The sequence below is a fragment of the Lissotriton helveticus genome, chromosome 11, assembly GCF_964261635.1.
Source record: "Lissotriton helveticus chromosome 11, aLisHel1.1, whole genome shotgun sequence".
Lineage (NCBI taxonomy): Eukaryota > Metazoa > Chordata > Amphibia > Caudata > Salamandridae > Lissotriton > Lissotriton helveticus.
The window spans coordinates 817,022,094-817,043,020 of NC_136072.1; the positions used below are offsets into that span (position 1 = coordinate 817,022,094).

The window sequence follows — 20,927 nt, forward strand, 5'->3', positions numbered from 1 at the left end:
TACAGACAGCCAATATGCTTTTGGCGTTGCCCACAGTTTTGGCCGTTTGTGGAGGGAAAGAGGATTCTTTACCTCGCACGGCACTAAAATACAGCATGGTCAGTTGGTAACTGACCTTCTCGAATCACTTGCTTTGCCTGCTCAAGTAGCGATTGTGAAGTGCAGCGCACATAAAAAGGTCACTGATGATGTGGGTCGAAGGAATGAATTTGCGGATGAAGTAGCGAGGGAAAAAGCGAAGGATGTTGAAAGTCACATGTATGTCGCAGGCCCTGCGAGATGGGTCACAGAAGGAGGTATGTGTGAAGACACAGTAGAAAGTGTGAAAATGATTCAAAAGGAAGCGACTGAGAAAGAATTGAGTAAGTGGAAAGAAAGTACGGGAATGTTGGATACGACAGGATGTTGGACGGAATTATCAGAGCACCAGCGATGGTTGTTACCAGATGCGTATGTACTACCTGTAGTGACTATGGCACATGGACCAGCCCATATTAATGCAAGGGGTATATGTAAACTTCTAGCTCAAGTATGGCAAAATGAAGGTATTCCTAAATGTGCAGAAAATGTTGTGAAACATTGCATTGTTTGTTTGATGCACAATCCAGGAAAGGGAACTCCAACTCCAGCAGGTCACTTTGCTCCCCCTACGTATCCTTTTGAGGTACTGCAAATAGACTATATCCATATGGAACGTTTTAACAATCTCAAGTATGTCCTAGTGGTGGTTTGTGCCTTTTCCAGATGGATAGAGGCCTACCCCCTAAAGGACAATACTGCCTTGTCCACTGCTAAGGTCCTTTTGAAGGGATTTTTTCCAAGGTTCGGTTTGCCGCGCATTGTCTGGAGTGACAATGGGAGTGAATTTGTAGGCCAAATTATGCAGAAGGTGTGTGTGGGTCTTGGTATTAGACAGAAATTCCATGCGGCAAACCATCCTCAGTCAGCGGGTCTGGTAGAGTGCTATAATGGCACTCTCAAACTTAAGTTAGCAAAGATTCAGGCTAGCACAGGCCTTTCTGGGCCTGATGCCTTGCCTTTGGCACTTCTCTCAACCAGAACGACTGTTCATTCTCGTTTGGGGCTTAGCCCATACGAGATTGTTTTTGGACGCCCAGCTTATGTTTGGGGAGTCCCCAGACCCAAGAAATATTCGGACATTCCGTATCCATTGTTGGTTGACTACTTGCATGACCTCACCACTAAATTGCATGTTATTCGTCAACAGGTCCAAAACGCTTTGCCGGAGGCCTCCTCAGATCCAGGACACTCCATCCAACCTGGGGATTGGGTGTGTCTGAAGAATTGTCAGAGGAAAAAGAACCTGGAACCTCGCTGGGGGCCGCCGAGACAAGTCTTGTTGGTCACTCGTACAGCAGTGAAGGTCGTTGGAAAGAAAAATTGGATCCACGGCGTGCACTGTAAGAGGGTACCATTGCCTCTACCTTATGACCAGTGGGTCCGAGAAGGTGTTGGTGATACTGACTGTGAGAAGGTACCCAGATTTGTACCATTCAGTAGTGCAAGCCTGGATTGGACAAGTTCCGAGAAATAAGACGACAACGTTTTACAGGGAGCTGTACCTTCACACCTGCGACTAAATACATCGGAACCAGAACTTTTGTTTAAGGAACAAACTATATCCGGCAAGACGCGGTACAACCTACGACCAAGGTTGACTAAGGACACTTGAGATTTGACATTTTATAAATTTCGTTTTTTTCCCTTTTCCACTATCCATCAAGTTGCAGGGTCACGGTAGGAGTCTTAGGCTGTGACCTGAAGAGTGACTAGGTCAACAGGACTTGCAGTGTCATAGGACGGCTAACAATCACAGCCAAGTGATTAAGGAAGATTATCGTGAGCAACGCCTTTAGAGTAATGGATAAAGTAATGGAAGAGGGCGATATTAAAATGATGAAAAGAAACCATTATAAGAAATTATTGTTTAGTCGTTGTGGCGTAGCATTATGCATTTTAGTAAGTTTATGCAGTTTATCAGCATGTGCAGGATGGATTATACACATTATGCAGCCAGCAACTGTTCCTACTTCTGTCTCTTTGATTTCTTCTACCACTGTTTCTCCGCACAAATTCTATGCACTTCCTGACCATGAGCAGATGAGGAGAACGGAATATCTCAACAATTCATTTATCCAATTGTTACATCAGCATCAATTGGTAGTAAATACAACTGACTGTTGGGTTTGTGGGCTCATGCCCCACAATACAGAGAGAGGGATGCCATATTTAGTTCTCCCATTTTCCTATGAAGGATCTGCCTGGGCTTATCTGGCTATGTTCTCTAATGCATACCAGAATCAACTTCGATACCCTCCGGGTGGGTCCTATAATGGTGGAGTAGATTTTAGTCACAGTCCTTTGATAAAGGGAATAGTGACGATGGCAAAAATTGCTGACATTAGTAAAATTCCCAAAGATGAGAAGCAAGCATATGATGGGTGGAATGTGACTTGTTATATCACTAGCCTCACTGACAGGATTAAACAGAAAAGATCTTCACCGATTTGGACTATACCTCATAAAGGTAATTTGTGTTTACAAATCAATGGACAGAACACTAAGATTAAACAAGAAAAGAGTAATTGTTCCCATACATACGTTTATACACCCTTGGTTTCTTCACCGTTAGTACCATCCCAAGGTACATATTTTATCTGCCATGATAGAGCCTATACATGGCTCCCTACATATTTCTCGGGAACATGCTATATAGCTTTTCTTCTCCCTCCAACATACACTGTTCCTGCAGATCACCATAGGAAGAGATATGGTAGAGGGGTTATTGATTCTGAAGACACAGCTAGACAAGAGGGAGGAGATTTCTTGAAAGGGTTTCTTCCCTTCTGGGGTCCAATAGTTAACAGCCGAAACATCAGACGTCTGGTCCGAGTAGTCGATGCTACCATAAACGTGACTTCTGGAGCATTGAATAATTTGACAGCTGAACTTCAGGCGGATCGTCTTATGACTTTACAAAACCGAATGGTTTTGGATATTGTCCTTGCAAATAGAGGAGGAGTCTGTAAACTGATTGGGTCTAGTTGCTATGTTTACGTTCCTGACAACGCCCCTACAGTATACCAAGCCATCTCTAAGCTACATGTCATTTCCGAGTCCATTCATCAGGATACCGGAGATTGGTCTGTGATGGGATGGTTTTGGGGATTACTGTCCACATGGGGATGGAAAGTGTTAACTTTCCTTGGAGCGGTTCTAGCAATTATCTTTTCTTGTTGCCTCTGTTTGCAGTGTGGCCCAGCCATCTGTGGACTTTGTGCCACTGTATGCGTTCCAAAACCAGTGTCACAGAAAACAGAGAATATTAGAATGATGTTGCAGCAACAACTCAATGACCTCATGACCATTGACGTCGACTCAGACTAACATGGGTCCCTTTGTGCTTTGCCTGAGTATTTCAAAAGGAGGGTCTGAGGTTACGTGGTTTTCGGCTTCGCTTTGTATCTAGCCGCCATTTTGTGCTTAGCCGCCATTTTGTGTTGCCTCTCTCAGACAGCACAGCAAAAACTGTCTCTTTTTGCCTTTTCAGCTGCTTAGAGTCCCTCTGTTAAAGAGTTACCCCTGTCCTTGTTTACGACACCGATGTCAGGGCCTGGCCGAGTTTGCTAAAGCCATGTCTAGACTCATTAATCCTTGCTATACTCCACTGTTTGGGTCCCACCATTCTTCCTGACTTTATCTTATTTAACTGACCTTCGCTATTCTCTCTGTGTATTCTCTTGTTACATAAACTGTCCTTTGAAGCATTCAAACATGTTCTACCACCTGCAAATTGAATTACGGGCACTAGTGTTGATTAACTTGAGGGGAGGAGAGCATACGGGGCCTGAAAGAAAGGTGTGTTTTGGACACTCGATAGCTTGTTTTCGAACTATTCCTATTTGTCAGTTTTGTATGTTTTGGGAGTAGGTATTGTAAATGTATATACTATATAAGATTGTGTGCCACGGATTGAAGTGGCAGTATCCTGAGAATCTACCCTTAGGGTACTTCGAGGACAACTGTGCTTAGCTGCAGCTAATAAATCTGTTTTCTACGCCCAACAGAGTGTCTCGTGTCTCTGTTTGACAAGGCGGGTGAACCCGGAGATTATAGGCGTGCCCTGCGCCACTTGGCCCATAAGGTCAGGTTCTCCACTGTGGTGACATTAAAAAATATCTCTACAACGCTCATTCACTAATTTGGCAGAACAATCTCTAGAAACAACTCCCCTACACACAAAAAAATGTCTAGTTCCTTCTCTTTCATCATAAATCACATTGTAACTGGGAGAAGAACTATAGAAAGCACTACAGAAATTCTAAACATGGCATAACAATCACTCAAATTGACTAACCTAAATAGACTGAAAGCTCTTCATCACAGGTGTGGTCTGACGGTGTCAGAGTCCTATACTGAATAATCAATTTTGATTCAAGTCAACACAGTTCTTTCATCCTGTTCCCTCCCTGTTCATTCAATTTAATAGCATCTAGCACAACAAAGCTCAAAAGATTACTATTTTGACCGTGATGGCTTTGGAAATGTCGTGCAATAGGGTACTATTTATCCCCATTCTTGATTGCACGTAGATGTTTGAGTATTATTTTTTTCGCTTTGTGGATCGTGCTACCTATATATGCCTTCTTGCAGGGACAGAACAGGGCATAAACAGCATATTCCGTATTACAGGATGTATGTTTCGTAATAACATAAGGTTTACACTCAGCTGACAACTTGCATTCTTTTCTCTTTTTACTATTCTTACAGGCTTTACAGTTTCTACACGAATAGAATCCCTGTATCCCTATCATTCTAGAAGCTGCTGGTTCCACAGCATTACATAGAGTATCTTTGAGGGATTTGGCTCTTTTATACGTGATCTGTGGAAAACTCTCTATGCTGCTCGCTAAGTCTTTATCTGTGCGTGACCGACTTGATTTTTTACGCTTGCCTGCCTCGCAGCGGACCGCCGTTGTAAGAGGCAAGGGAAAGGCGTCGCTAGTGTTGTTGCACTAGCATTTGAATATATATATATACATAACAATGACGAAGGCAGCACACCGAAACGCGTCTGTGTGAGCTTCCCCGTGAATAAAATCTAGCGTGGTTGGCATGTAACCCTCGAGTGCTGTTTTGTCTTCTTTTGTCAATGCGAAGGAGAATTGGAGCGTTTTATATATATATATATATATATATATATATCACAACAAACGATTCCTCCGGCTGGGGGAACCATGTAGTCGCAGTAAAACAATCGTAATCCACGCAAGAGTCGGTTTGTGTTAATTCATTCTTAAATCCATTGGGGTATCAAAACAGAGCAATAACCAACGCGTTTCGACAGCCTCCGCTGTCTTGGTCACGGTTAGTTTGTAAAGTGCCTTGCCACAGCTTATAAAGATACAAGGTTACCAAACAGAAAACAAAATCACTCCCCCAAAAGGGATGTCACCAATACCACACAAACATTTCAGTTAAGTCACGCCCCTAAGAGGATTGTGGGCTTTGTAGTCCATGGTTAAACATAGTTGTACATTTTCACTGGTAAACATAGACTTAAATCATACATTTGTATAATCATTTTTGTATAAGGTATAGTCTACTCAGGTTGTATTTTTGCAGCTCAGTGGTTAAAACAAACAGTGTATGTTTTGTATTGCAAATGGTATACGAGGTTACATCATCTTTGGGACTCGTTTTACCGCCCTCGTTTTACCGCCCTCGCAGCGCCTACCAGGAGAGAAAAGAGAGCCATATGGTTGGATATATATATATATATATATATATATATATATATATATATATATATATATATATATGAATGAAATGAAATTAAATGAAATGGAATGAAATGAAATTAAATTAAATTGGATTTGTAAAGCGCATGGCTGCCCAAAAGCGTCCCAGCGCTGCCTAACAAATAACAGAAAACTCTAAAGGAACAGGAAATTTTTAAGGAGTTTTAGGAAAAAGAAAAGATTTAAGGAGCTTTCTTAAACTTAAGAAGGGAAGGTTCAGTGCGAATGTGTCTCGGGAGGGCATTCCAATTTTTCGCCGCATTTACAGAGAAGCGGCGGCCTCCTGTGCGGGCTTTCCTTACTCTGGGAACTATGGCAAGGTTTTCGAGGTCTGAACGGAGGGCCCGAGGGGGTCTATAGGGGCAAATCAGGCTCCTCAGGGCCGGGGGACCTTTGCCTTGGAGTGTTTTATGGACCATACAGGATGATTTAAAGGCAATACGCTCGCGTACTGGAAGCCAGTGGAGAGCTCTCAGCAGCGGTTTGGCGGACGCTCTTCTTGAAGCGCCCATGAGCATTCTGGCAGCAGCATTTTGCACCCGTTGTAGGGTGTTGATAGTGGCTTCTGGTGCTGCCAGGAATAGCGCATTGCTGTAGTCCAATCTGGACAGAATTAATCCCTGGATCAATAATTTCCTGGATTGAAAGGGTAACAGGGAAAGAACTTTCCGTACTGTCCGGAGCAGGCCGAAACATACACCCGCGACTTTCTGGGCATGTGACCTAAAGGTTAGTTCGGGCTCAAACCAGACCCCTAGGCTTTTGATTTTTTCTTTTGGTGGGGGCAACTCGCCCATGCAGGGCGGCCAAAAGACTTTGGGCAAGGATGTAAATTGGTTGCCCAAAATAAGGATCTCGGTTTTTGCCCCGTTCAGTTTGAGCTTTGAACTGGTCATCCAGGAAAAGATTTCAGTGAGGCAGGCCGAAATATATATATCTATAAATATATATATATCCCAAAAACCTCAACGTCTCGTTCTGAGTTGAAAGGAAAGCACAAAGGTCTCCGATTTCAAAGTGGTTTTATTGCAGACCCCCTACCTCTCTAACAAACGTGTTTCGCCTCGTGGCAAATATATGTTTATTTTACCTACCGGCAGTCGCCAGTATGTATATATACACACATACATGTAATTTGACGAAAAGTACATTGTTTTGACAATGCATCAGCTCAACGAATTCAATATGTTCTCACATTGTAATATATCCATTCGCACAGTCAGCACAAATTAGATATGAATGGCATAATTGTTACATGACACTTAGCATTTCACAGCAGCCTGGACAAGCGACGTGAATTGTGTGTGGTTGACATATGACACTTAAAATGGCTGTATGGGTACAAAATGACACTGCACATCACCACGTTCAAGTCCTATTTCACTTTGAATTATCTGACGATCTTTGAACTCCAACAATGGCTGCCACAGACTGCCGCTTCTCTGGTATTCCACTCCGCAACCCACTAGCATCACCACCAACCGCTTTTTGATGGAGCGTCTTTTGAGCTCCTTGGCAGTTGTCAGTTACATTTGCTTATGTTTCAGACTGTTTTTCTTGTGACTATTACTTCGGTGAGGCTTATCAGTGAGTGGCAGATACTGTGTGTCAGTTTGCCTTTCAGAAGCTGGACTTGAGGACTAAAGCTGCTTTCCTGCCAAAGGTTGTAAGCGCTATCAATCTAGGCACTCAGTTACACTACTCAGTGTTTATTGTCTGTCCCAGCTAGGAGTAGGAGAGCTGGACTCTTGGAGCAGGGCGAGTTACTACATCAACCGTACGAGGGAGATCAGGTCTGATGACCCACTCTTGGTTGGGTGCACAAGCTTGGAAAAAAAAGGCAAGGCAGTCCAGAAGAGGACCTTGTCATGTTGGAGCATCTTGTGCCTGAAAATGTGTTATGCCCTTATGAGGTATGAGCTGCCACCCAAGGGAATGCATGCTCATTCCACCAGAGCAAAGTCTTCAACCGCTGCTTGGGCTGTACCTCTATTTGAAATTTGCTGCGCAACGACATGGGCATCATTTAATGCTTTTGCCGTCCTTTACTGCTTGGGCTTAGAGGCGAAGCATGATTGGTACTTTTGCATGTTCAGTACTTCAGGATTTCAGCGTGTGACAAATCATCCAGAATTACCACCTGTGGGAGAATGCTTTGGAATTGTATACAAAAGGTGAGGAATCTGCAGGTAGAAGTATCCATTAAAAGAAATAGTTACTTGCCTTTCGTTATGACCTTTGTGGTGGATACTCGGTCCCCTGCAGATTCCTCACTGATCCTGCCCACATCCCTGTACTGAAGGATAGTGATAGTCTTTTAATTTAAAAAGTTTTAAACTTAGTTTGAGGTGCTGCATATTCAGAATAATTCTGAAACTATCCTTGTCTCTGCCTCTAATGGCTTTGAAAAATGGATGGGGAACTGACGCTAGTGCATTGTGGTGGTACTATATGGCTCCATTGACATCACAATCAGGACACTTCTGGCTCTGAAATGAAGCCTGCTCTATCTACTGTCAGAGAAGAGTTATAAAAAGTTTCAGGATGCATTCTGGTACCTGGGGCTATTCAAAAGGTGAGGAATCTGCAGGTAGATACAGTATCCACCAAAGAGATAGTTACTGAAGGGAAGTAACTTTTTCTTTAGTTCTACTAGTTTTGAGGTTTTTAAGATTTTTAAACATTATAATTAACCTCACATGACCTGCCCTTTGCATTCCACGGCATATTCTTACCTTAACCTTCTATTCTCTGTTAGGTGACAGTGTGGAAAATGATCCCCCCAAAGATTGCCCAGGCTTATTTCCTTCTCAATCATTGAATAGTGAGGACAGTTTTGCACATGCTTTGGTGCCCTCTGAATCCACACCCAGATCAAAATTAGCTCGATCACTGCCAAATCAGAAGATATCTTCCAGTCCTCCTAGAAAACGTCGCGGTTCATTGAGAAAAACCAGGAAGGATTTTAGTAGCCTGGTCCGAAAAGCAGATGGCACCAAAAGCACTGTGGAATCCCGTCAGCGGAAGAAGGGCAGCCGGCCCCTGAAACACCAACCATTGGATCCCTTAAAGCACAAATGTACTAAGTTAAGGAAGAAAAGCCCCTTGGACAGCTGCTCTTCTGTGAGTCACGGCAATGGCACGGAATTTAATGAGTCTTGTTCTCAACAGCCTCTCCTCAGTGACATGAAACCTTTGGGCAACAGGCCTCAAATGCAGTGCCCTATTCGCAGTAAGTGTGACAGCCATACTTCCTTTATGGTACCTTTTGAGGACATGCGCTGGTACCAGATCCCACTCTCCTCCCCTCGGAATCACGAGAGTGGCCTTTTAAGCAAGAAATTCCAGGGCAGTCTGGAGAAATACAGACAATTGAGACAATCGCTGAAGAAGAAAAGCAACAAAGATATCCAATGCCTTTGCGTACTCGACCCAGCCATCATCAGTGTGGAAGGGCTACAACAAGAAACATTAGTGATGGTAAGTGGGAACTATGAGTTTTATGTAGATATGTGAAAATTATGGAATATAACAGAGGCTGTTGCTGAGATTCCTAACTTTGTTATAATAAATGCACAAAAAAACAACAACCCAAAAGATGCCTTTATTTGTGTAGAAATATGTCCTTAAGAACAGTGTTGCTACCAATTAACGGATGTCTTTTGTGAAAGAATAAAGTCACTGCAATGTGTTTATTTTCATTCAAATCATTCTTTCTTGTTCCTTTTTCATGTACAACTGCAAAAAACAATAAGTAGATGGAGCATCTCTCTGCTGCAATTTGAGGTAGTTTGGTACATTGTGTGTGATCAGTAACTCGACTTCTGGTAGAAATGTGCAAATCCCCAACTCGATGGGATGCTGGTGCCCAAGACATATACCTCTAGTGTCGCAGTTACTTTAATGGACACATTTTTCCTGTCAGGGGGGCTTTTCAAATTACTCACAATGTAGCAGAAAGCTTCTTTGAAAAAGTATCATAAAGGTAGAGAATTAATACAATTATATTTTAGGCAGGATGATTCGTTTTTAATGTCTGTTTTATTGATCATAAAATGTAGGTTCATAAAAGGAAGGCGCAATATTAACAGACCAGAATCAACATGCATACTCACACACATATACAAACTCACACAATTATGTACAACACACACACAAGTGCCCCATTAGAATACTGTGAGATACATGCTACAGGTTTCTTCTATTTGCACATTTACAAGGGATAGGTATGTACTAATTGCCCCAGTATTGGAACTTTCATAGATTCCCATGCTTTTGTATCATTCCCCGTCGTCGGAATGGGAGTCTCGGTAACAAAAATAACATAGCAGTAGGTACAAAAGAGAAAGAAAAAGGCCTAGGCCTCATTACCTTTTGTAGCATATCTGCGTCTTTTTGTAAAAGAGACCAAACTAAGCATCAGCCAATCAGAAGAGCCTCACCCCATAGAACCCTCCTGAAGGAACCTCAGAACCTCAGATTTTCTACCACACTTTGTGCTTAGGTAGTCTCCTTTGAGCTCTGCTCAATCTCTACTCTTTTCAGGTATTTTCTTCAGGTTTTCTCTTCAGAATTGTTGGCTGTTCCTTCCAGGATGTCTGATAAGGAGAAGAAGAAGGCCCTTCTCAAGCCATGTTCCACCTGTGGCAAGAAAAGGTTATTTGTTGAGGACAGGCATAAAGATTGTATATACTCCCTGTACCCGGATCATAAGGCTGCAGACTGCAAGATCTGCTGCACCTTTTCTACCAAAACCCTCCGGGACCGTGAGGGTCAGCTCCTCACCTGGCTCCAGAAGCTGAAGTCCAGAAAAGACAGTCTCCAGCGACAGTGAGGAGTCTTCTTCAGCCTCATCTTCAAGAAGGTCAGTCGAAAGGGGTAGGGTTTCCCCTTCATCTTCTTTGGAGCGTCCAGTTAAGGCCCCAAAAAGGACCCCCAGAGAGTCTGAGAGCCAGGGTCCAGTCGAATCTCCTCACCATGGTGTAAAGGAGAGGGAGGGACCATCTACACCGTTTACTGGGATGAAGACAGCTCCAGCCTTCAAAAAGCCATCTTCTCAGTCTTCTGAGAAGTCTGACAGGAGTTCCAAGTCGTCGACGCAGCAGAAGGCTCCGTCGACGAAGGCGTTGAAGCCCAAAGTTAAAGTGGTGCCATCGGTACGCCCGTCGACCGAATCGTCGACGGTGGTGACAGCGACGTCGACGAGGATGTCGACGGGAACATCGACAGCGACGACGAAGATTTCATCGACGGTGATGATGACAATGGTGTCATCGACGAGTGCTTCGACGACAACTCTGACGACGGCAGTAGTGTCGATGATCTCGTCGTCGACAGATTCGACACGCCCATTTCGTCGTCGACAGTTCGTTTGTTGTCGGTGTCTATCCCGTCCACGACGCCGAAGACAGCAGGTTTACCTGTAACAACTCCATCGTCTAGGGGATCGTCGACGGAGAAGATTACTATTTCTATGGCAAGAATTACTCCCGACAAGACGTCTCCATGGATGGTTACCCCCTTGCCTCCCGCTTTGTTATTAGAGGAGGATGATGAGAATTCAGATTATGAGGATCAGGAATCGTTTGGGTATGCACACAGTCCATCCCAACTGCTTGTAAAATGTCAGGAGACAGATTTGGAAGGAGAGTATCTGCAGGAATGTGCTTATCAACATTCTTCTCACCCACAGGAGTTCACGAGACAAGAGATGGTATCTGTTCCTACTTCTCTCTTGCAAGATCTCCATAACATGTTGCAGGATTACAAATCAAGGTGTTCTCAGCCTGCTTCTATGCCGACTACTCAAGCCTTGCCTGTCCCTACGACCCCGGTGATGATCTCTCCAGAGTTGCCGACTCAGGTGGTGTCTCAGCCGCAAACACCGGCTCCACAAGTACCTTCAATGTCACTAGACATTCAGGATGATTCCTCGGATGAGGATCAGAACCTTGATGGCAGGCCTAATCAGGGCTTAGAATGGGACGAGTAAGTAATTCCGGACCCGGCGTCACCATGTCCAGACCCTGTGGACTCTCCTCCGGTGGATATCGGAGGGTTCCATAAGTTGATGGAAAGGGCATCTAGCAGGTTCAAGCTACCAATGCCGTCTGTTGCCACTGAGTGTTTCCTATAGGACTTTAAGGAACCATATAAGAAGGTGACTAGATCCATCCCTATTGTACAGCATGTATGGGAGGAAGGCCTTAAGGCTATGAAGAACCCGGCTACGGTGGTTCCTGTCCTACTGCGCCTGGAAAAGAAATATAAGGCGCCCGAGGATAGTCCAGCGTCTTTGACGGGGCACCCAAAACCAGACTCTGTGATTTCGCAGGCAGCACAGAGGAAGTCCCGCAACCCGTCGGCTCCTTTGACTACTCCTCCTGATAAGGAAGGCAGGAGAGTAGATAATGCTGGGAAAAGATTCTCTTCAATGGCTAGTTTTCTGGTGCTGGCAGCAAATGGTGTGACATTTCGCCTTTTTTAGATCAACTGCCCCAGGAAGCGAAAGGTGAGGCGAGAAGAATTTTACAGGAAGGGGAAACAACATCGATGGAGATAATCGATTGTGCTATGGACATCGCCACAACAGCTTTTCGATCACTAGCTGGAGCAGCGGTTCTTCGTCGCCAGGGATGGCTCAGGGCGACTTGGTTCAGGCCGGAGATCCAGAATAAAATCTTGGACCTACCTTTCGATGGAGAGGCGTTGTTTGGAAAGCATATAGATGACACTCTCCAAGATATTAAGAAGGATACGGAGATGGCTAGTTCTCTCTGGGCACACTTCAATACCGAAAGGCTCTGTTTAAAGGTGCCAGAGGCAAGAGTACCACTTACCGAGGCTCATACCAGCAGCAGCGGTACTCATCATATGGTTCAGGGTCTCATCAATACCGCCAGCCGTATCATCAGAAACAAGGTCAAGCCTCGAATTTCTCCAGATAAAATACTAGAGGGAAACAGAATTGCCAAGGACGTGATACGTCCAAGAGGCAATAGCGGCGTCCTGGCTCTTCCTGCTGTGCCCACCTCCACAAGATCATCGGTAGGAGGCAGGGTATCTCAATACCTTCAGAACTGGTACAAGATAACATCACACAGCTGGGTGCTAAACATCATTCGAAAGGGCCATACTTTGGAATTCACACAAATCCCACCATCCAAGCCCCCTGCCGCCATTCCGTCAAAACATCTACGTCTCAGGCAGCTCGAGGTTCATCAGATGCTCCTGAAGGGAGCTGTGGAGCTGGTCCCCTCATCTCAGAGAGGGGAGGGTTTCTATTCCAGGTTCTTCCTGGTAAAGAAGACGCTGGAGAAATGGCGCCCTATTTTAGATCTCAGGGAGCTCAACACCTATCTCATTTCTCAATCCTTCCGGATGGTCTCGCCTCAAGACATACTGCGTCTCATCAATCCAGGGGATTTCATGGCCACGCTCGATCTCGAAGATGCGTATTTTCACATACCCATTCACCGAGCACACAGAAGGTTTCTACGGTTTACAGTAGCCAAGAGCCATTTTCAATTCAGGGTTTTACCCTTCGGACTTTGCTCGTCCCCAAGAATCTTCACCAAGGTGCTGGCACCGGTGGCAGCTTTTCTGCGGAAAAGCCACTTTCAGGTCTTCCCTTACCTGGACGACTGGTTGCTGAAGGCCCCGTCCAGGGAGGCGGCGAAGGAGGCCGTCAGGGCATGTACAAACCTATTTCAGAATTTGGGTCTTACTCTCAACAAGGAGAAATCATCTCTGGTTCCGTCCAGGACTGCGCGCTTCTTAGGGGCCATCTTGGACTCGAATCTCAGCAAGGCTTTCCCATCCTTAGAAAGACAGGCAAAACTGCGAAACATGGCACTGTTCTTGTGAAAAAGAAGGTATCTTTCAGTACGCTGTTACAAATCCCTTTTGGGAGTAATCTCTTCATGAATCCCTCTAATTCCTCACTGCAGACTGAGGGTGCAACCACTTCAGGAGCAGCTAGACAAACAGTGGAAACAAATTTACGGTTCATTTGACGACAAAGTGACGATCACCTCGGCAATGAAAAAAGCTGCCTTGTGGTGGACGAAGCAGGAAAACCTTTCCCAAGGTCTATCCTTCGTAAGCAATCCGTCTCCTCAGGTGGTGACAACGGATGCGTCATTGGAGGGCTGGGGTGCAGTACTTCAGGATCTCCATGTCAGCCGACATTGGTCACCTCAGCACCGTTTTCTTCACATCAACCTCCTAGAACTCAGGGCTATCAAGCTGGTTCTTCAAGTGTTTCTCCCTCGACTGCGAGGTTCGGAAGTTCTCATCCGAACGGACAACACCACGGCCATGCATTACATAAACAAAGAAGGAGGAACCAGATCTCTTCTGTTGTCTCAGGAAGCTCAGGAAATCTGGAAATGGGCTATTCTTCACGGAATATCGCTGCAGGCGGAACATCTACCAACGGGTCCTAAACGAAAATACTGACAGACTAAGCAGGCTGTCCTCAGTCAGTCTCTTCCTTTGCAGACGATTCCAGACCTTCTCACGATGTCCTACAGACAGATTTGGCATCCAGATCTAGATTCATTGCACCTGACGGCATGGCTCCTAAGAATTTATGAACCTTCCCATTTCAAATGAAATAAGAGAGGTTCTCTCCCAGGCTAGAGCTACTTCCACAAATAAGACTTACCATTTCAAATGGAAGAGATTTTGCATTTGGTGCAGGAAGGAAGGTGTTGACCCTTTCTCTTCTCAACCTCATCAACTTCTGCTTTATCTTTTGTCTTTGGCTAAGACAGGACTGGCTCATTCATCCATAAAGGTTCACTTGGCAGCAATTTCTCGCTACTGGCGTTCTGCGTCTGGACCTTCTCTGTGGTCCTCAAGAATAATTAAACAATTTCTCAAAGGCTTATTCCGAGTCTTTCGCCCGGTGAGGCCTCCGCCTCCCACTTGGCATTTTAATTTGGTTCTACAACAACTCATGAAAGATCCTTTTGAACCAATACATCGGGCGGACATGAAATTTCTTTCATGGAAGTTGGCTCTCCTTCTCGCCCTCACATCGGCAAGACGCATTGGGGAATTGCAGGCTCTCACAATACAGGAACCTTTTCTACAGTTCAAAAGGAATACAGTGATCTTACGAACTAATCCAAAGTTCATACCTAAAGTGCCTTCGAGCTTTCACCTAAACGAACCTGTGATTCTCAAATCTTTCTTTCCTCACCCTTCCACTCCAGTGGAGAAGTCACTCCATTCTCTGGATGTGCAGCGGTGCTTAAAATTTTATTTGGATCGCACCAAAGGGTTTCGGAAGTCTACACAATTATTTATTGCATTTGGTGGTCCGCGTAAAGGACTTCCTCTGTCAAAGCAAAGTATTGCAAGATGGATTTCCAGTGCTATTCTATATTGTCATTCAACAGCGGGTAAACCGCTGAACAGCAGGATCAGAGCACACTCTACAAGATCCGTTGCTTCATCTACAGCTCTCTTTGCGGGGGTGCACATCAGAGACATTTGTAGAGCTGCGACTTGGAGCAGTGTGCACACCTTTACGAAGCATTACTGCTTGGAGTCCTTGACGCAGGAAGACACGGATGTGGGCCAAGCAGTCCTGAGGAACCTCTTCCACTAATTGGTGAGCTTTCCTTACTATTCCTTCATCCTTTTTCTGCACATTTTGTCTCTAATGTGGTACTAATGTTTTTTTCCTATGTGTAATTCCTTATTCGCTTATGAAAGTATATATATAAGGTATTCATATACATATATACATGTTTGTGCCACAAAATGTGCTTTATGGTTTACTGCTGGCTACTCTGATACAACAGCATGGGAATCTATTAAAGTTCCAATACTGGGGCAAGAAAACAAGTTACTTACCTGTAACTTTGGTTCCCCAGTATTGGTAACTTTCATAGATTCCCATGCGCCCACCCTCCTCCCCGAGGAAAGCTCAGCCTTCAGCAAATGTGGTTACTGTTACACAACGGCTACGAAAATCTGAGGCTCTGAGGTTCCTTCAGGAGGGTTCTATTGGGTGAGGCTCTTCTGATTGGCTGATGCTTAGTTTGGTCTCTTTTACAAAAAGAGGTGGATATGCTTCAAAAGGGAATGAGGCCTAGGCCTTTTTCTTTCTCTTTTGTACCTACTGCTATGTTATTTTTGTTACCGAGACTCCCATTCCGACGACGGGGAATGATACAAAAGCATGGGAATCTACGAAAGTTACCAATACTGGGGAACCAAAGTTACAGGTAAGTAACTTGTTTTCATATACCCTATGTGAGATGGGTGTGGCAGGATAGAGAAAAAATGAACTCCCCTCTAAAAGAAAGGAGATTTACCCTTTCAAACTGTTCTGGTATATCCCAATTAAAACAGAGAGGGCGATAGCACCTGCGTAGTTAAAGTCAATTCAGAGGTTCCATTGAAAAGGCATTGTTATGTTTTCTTATTAACTTTTGTGCCATTTGACTAATCTGTATGAATGTTTCCACTAAAAAAGTAATCAACTTCAGGTTTAGTGTGGCAGGTTTTGTACACGTCAGTCAAGGAGGGTGGATGAGCAAAAGAGAGGGGTCAAAGATGGGAGTTACTAACTCCCCCCTTTGCCTCCGCTGCAACGCACAATCAATCAATCATTTGTAAAGCGCACTAAATAGCCATAAGGGTCTCAAGGCTCTGGGGGAGGGGGGGTCGCTACTGATCGAACAGCCAGGTCTTGAGTATCCTCCTGAAGATCAGCAGGTCTTGAGTCTGTCGTAGGCTCAGTGGGAGGGTGTTCCATGTCTTGGCGGCGAGGTGGGAGAAGGATCTCCCACCGGTGGTTGTTCTTCGGAAGCGCGGGACGGTGGCGAGTTAGAGGTCGGCATAGCGTAGCTGGTGGTTAGGGATGTAGAAGGAGAGCCGTCTGTTGAGGTAAACTGGACCGGTCTTGTGGAGTGCCCTGTGTGCATAGGTGAGGAGCTTAAAGAATATCCTCTTGTTGAGGGGGAGCCAGTGCAGGTTTCACAGGAGGGGGGTGATGTGGCCGTGGCGTGGTACATCGAGGATCAGTTGAGCCGAGGTGTTTTGGATGCGTTGTAGTCGTTTGATGAGCTTGGTCGGGGCTCCCGCGTAGAGGGCGTTTCCGTAGTCGAGCCTGCTGCTGACGAGGGCCTGGGTGACTGTCTTTCTTGTATCTGTCGGGATCCATCTGTAGATCTTGCGGAGCATGCGGAGGGTGTTGAAGCAGGAGGAGGGGACGGCGTTGACTTGCTTGGTTATTGAGAGCGTTGAGTTGAGGATGATTACTAGGTTCCGTGCGTCGATTTCCTATACATCAGATTAGGGTGTGCACATTTGGGCGGCTACTGGGAATGTCTGCTTTCCTGTATTAGCCGAGTGATAGGGCTTCCACTCCACCATGAACATAAACTCTTTCACATCTCCACCGACACTGACTATAAACCGTTACAAATTGGCGTTCCACTGGCAGGGCGTCACAATAGGCAAGAGGGACATCGCGAGACATTAAAAGGCAGTTGACCTCACATCCTTTACAGAATGGGAGAGAGGGTTAGACTGGTGAATGCACAGGGAGCAATCAGTATAAGAGGTCAGGGGGTTCTTCCTCAAAATAACCAAAGGTGTGGGGAGCATGGATGTAGCACAGGGGAGTCGTCATCACAACACAGGATTATAAGGAGAGAACTTTAGACACTGAAATCTGATCATATAGGGGATGATCATACTTTGGGTGGGAAACAAAAGGAGGTTACAAATCCTCATTTACACGGTTGATATGTTATACTTTAAAGTCACATTTGCAAAGCTATGAAAATGTGTTATGAAAAAATAGGGGGTCAAAAAAGTGGAATTTTTTCATTTTAACTCCCTTAGGATTTGTTGGTCCTCAATGCAGAAAAAATGGCTGAACAGAATGACGTCAAACTTTGCATGCAAGTAGAACTTTACTTGAGGAAGAGCCTTTGCTTGGTTTGGTGGAAATCCTTTCTGTAGTTCTTGAGAAATTAGCGTCTAAAAGTTCTTTCACTTTGGGCTCAAAGAGATTAAATTATAGAGATATCTAGACCCTTGATCTAGGAAGGTCCATGAACCTGGGTTTGTGGACCTAATAAAAGCCCAAATAAAAAAAAATATTCAGTCTTGATTGGAAGAGGAAGCTTTTTCTCTCAATGGCCTGCAAATCGTAAAGATGGGTTTGCAAGCCTGAAGTTCTTTTCTTGCCTCACCATCCATTCAGGGACTCCATCTGACCCTTGCCCCATCATGCATTTGCCAAAGGACTCCTACAGAGTAGAGAAGCCCAAACACCCATCCTCAATGCCTCCTTCGACTCAGCCACATTCCCGGACACCTGGAAACATGCCACTGTCATACCCCCACTCAAGAAACCATTCCGCTGACCCAGCCATACTTTCCAACTGCAGACCCACCTCCCTCCTACCTTACCCGGCAAAGGTCTTAAAGAAACTAATTAACCTGCGCCGCATCAACCACTTCAACAACCAACAGCTCCTCAACAGCATGCAGTCTGGATTCAGGCCCATTCACAGTACAGAAACAGCACTTGCCACAGATGACATTCGTGTGATCCTTGACCGACACAACAGGCCTCATTCTCCTCGACCTCTCTGCAGCATCACACCCTATCCTCATGAGATGTCTACACAAGATTGGCATCTAAGAACTTGCTTTCTGCTGAATCTGCTCCTCCTTAATGGATAAAACCCACGCTGTCAGCCAGGCACCTTACTCCACGGAAGGCAGCATCTGTGGAGTGCCTCAAGGATCATTGCTCAGCGTCACCCTATGCAAAGAATAATGTCTCGCCAAAGGAAATACAACGGCAGATATGTCATGTTTAGCACATCAATTTCCAGGAAGGGGATTGGGTGCATGTGAAATTACCAGCACACAAGACATTAGATGGCAGTAGGTTCTTCTGCCCTGCAAGGACTAGCCTCGTCACAAGGAATAATACAACCTTGGAAAATTGCCATCCGTGGCAAATGGACAAGGTTTCAAGATACATACCCCGGTGCCATTCTACACAACCTGTGCTGGTTCCTTCTGACAAAGACAGTGAAATAACGAGACAGGATACCCTTAGAAAGAAACTTTCTGCAACAATTTGGCAAAAAGGTTTTCATCTTGACATGATGGGTTGCTCCATTATTACTTCTTTTGTTGCTACTTACTTGGTTCTTTTGGGTCTCTCTTGCATTATATTTTCTCATGTATGTTGTCTTCCTTGTTCTCTCTAAATGCATCATATTGTGTAAGAAGTTTCTCTTTCCAGTTATTGATGACGTCCCTCCAATTATACCATAGCAGTTCTTTTTTCTTCCCTAGGTGAGAAGGTGTGTTGTAAATAGACATTTATCTCTTAGTTCAGCCTCCCCCTCCCCTTGCCTGTTGGTTTGGTCCTGAGCTGTTATGTAAACTTAACTGGAGCTCCAACAGTCAAGCTGTCATCGTGGCTGGATGATGTGATGTTCTTAACAACGTCTGGAACTATGTGAAACCTAGAGGTGTTTATTGTTATAACACGCCCCATGGCAGCTCCCTTGCTTAAACAAGACTAACAGCCTTATTTAGTAGAGGGTGCCACAAGGGCAGCCGCGAAAAGCTACTGGATGTCCAGTCATCTTCCTCGTTCCATGCCTCATTTAGAGATCAAGGGATCGAGGTTTTCTCAAACGTCGGCAATGTTGCCAGTTGGTCTGTCAGGAAAACCTTTGCATGGATTCAGCACCCGCACAAATAGTGTAGGAATGGCACGCTATAAGTAATTTTCCACACAGAACAAGTGGAGAAAAGTCCTCAATGTGCTGGTAGAAAAATACCTGTGCATTGGAAACATTATTTTTTTCCAAAGATCGATGCTCCTCCTTACCAAGGTGTGTGTTAGGAAAATATATAAAGGTTTTGAGGTCCATCTTGGCATGAAATAGTGCACCTGGTGTCATTCTGTTCCCTGAAGCAACTTCTGCAGTAGACCTGTGAACCGCTCCAGGGAAAAGAAGCATTGGCATAGCCAAGAGGACTCTCCTTTGGGCCCTTATAAGTGTTTAGTCATTCAGCACATTATCCTCCACTGGCATGCCAACACACGCTTAACATCTTTGAATAATTGTACAAGTTTTTTCTTTTTTTTAAAGTCGATATGAAACGAGAAATGTTAAAAAGTTAACCTTTTGCCTATTGTTAGTTGGCATTTCTTGTTTACTTCTCACCTTCGTGCCCCGCTCGTTAGAGAAATGCCTGCCCTAATAAACTGTAATATTGGTAACACTTTATACCTTATTTTGGCCACTGCAATCTAACCGCATAGGCTGAAAGGTGCAGTTTGAAAAGACATAACTTGATCTTGCATGAGAAAAAAACATAAAGGATCATGTTCTGCCAGGTATTTTTGCAAAGAAAAACTGCAAACCTAGTAAGAGTGTCATTAGAAAAACCACATCTGCCACCTAATAGAAATGGAGTGTAGGAGGCAGAGCGCCTGAAATGAGTGAGCAGGCTGTCAGCTTCTGTCATAAGTCGGAAACACTCAACAGAAGTGCACAGAAAAAGATGACACCAGTGGCTGGTGACATTTGAAAGTGATGGGGCATGAAATAATTGTTGTACAGCAGTGTAGCAAGCGAGCGAGCCCGAACCACCTACGGGGGGGTTTGAGGGCGATCTCCCACCAAGAAAATTTTGATAAAAGAGTGGGCAAATGGTGCATTTTCAAGCAAATTTGAGAAAGCAGGAAGGTCAATAAAGCAATTGTGAATCTGTTCTATAAAAGACAGTGACTGGCAAAACTTTCTATCGCTTGTTCCGCTGACATCCTAGGTTGCAAAAAGAAACCAATATACTATTGGGTGTAAGGTTAGGTTTGTGCCTGAAACAAGAGCCCTCCCTTAATTTCAAGTACCGAAGAAATGATCCCCTTTCCTGTAGGGACATAAGACTGGTGTTGTGCTATCGAGGGGAGGTGGCAGGTGCTATGGAAGAGAGAATCTTTTCCCTGGCAGATTTTGCCAGGTTTCTCCGGTAAAATGTGCGAGATGAAAACAGCTAGTCAGTGGGGTAATTCAACATCATTTGGAGTCGAAATGTAGG

General features: G+C 44.7%; 1 protein-coding gene across 13 annotated transcripts in view; it reads left to right on the plus strand.

Annotated features, from left to right (window-relative positions):
- FAM178B (family with sequence similarity 178 member B) overlaps window positions 1-20,927 on the plus strand; it is a 2,777,737-nt gene that overhangs the window by 622,118 nt on the left and 2,134,692 nt on the right. For 8 of the 13 annotated variants that reach the window (XM_078666947.1, XM_078666951.1, XM_078666950.1 and 5 more), the window contains one exon: window positions 8,581-9,302. The exons of the other annotated variants lie outside the window; for them this stretch is intronic. In XM_078666947.1, the coding sequence (XP_078523073.1) occupies window positions 8,581-9,302 (722 nt within the window). The remainder of the gene's footprint in view (window positions 1-8,580; window positions 9,303-20,927) is intronic. 13 annotated transcript variants of the gene reach the window in all.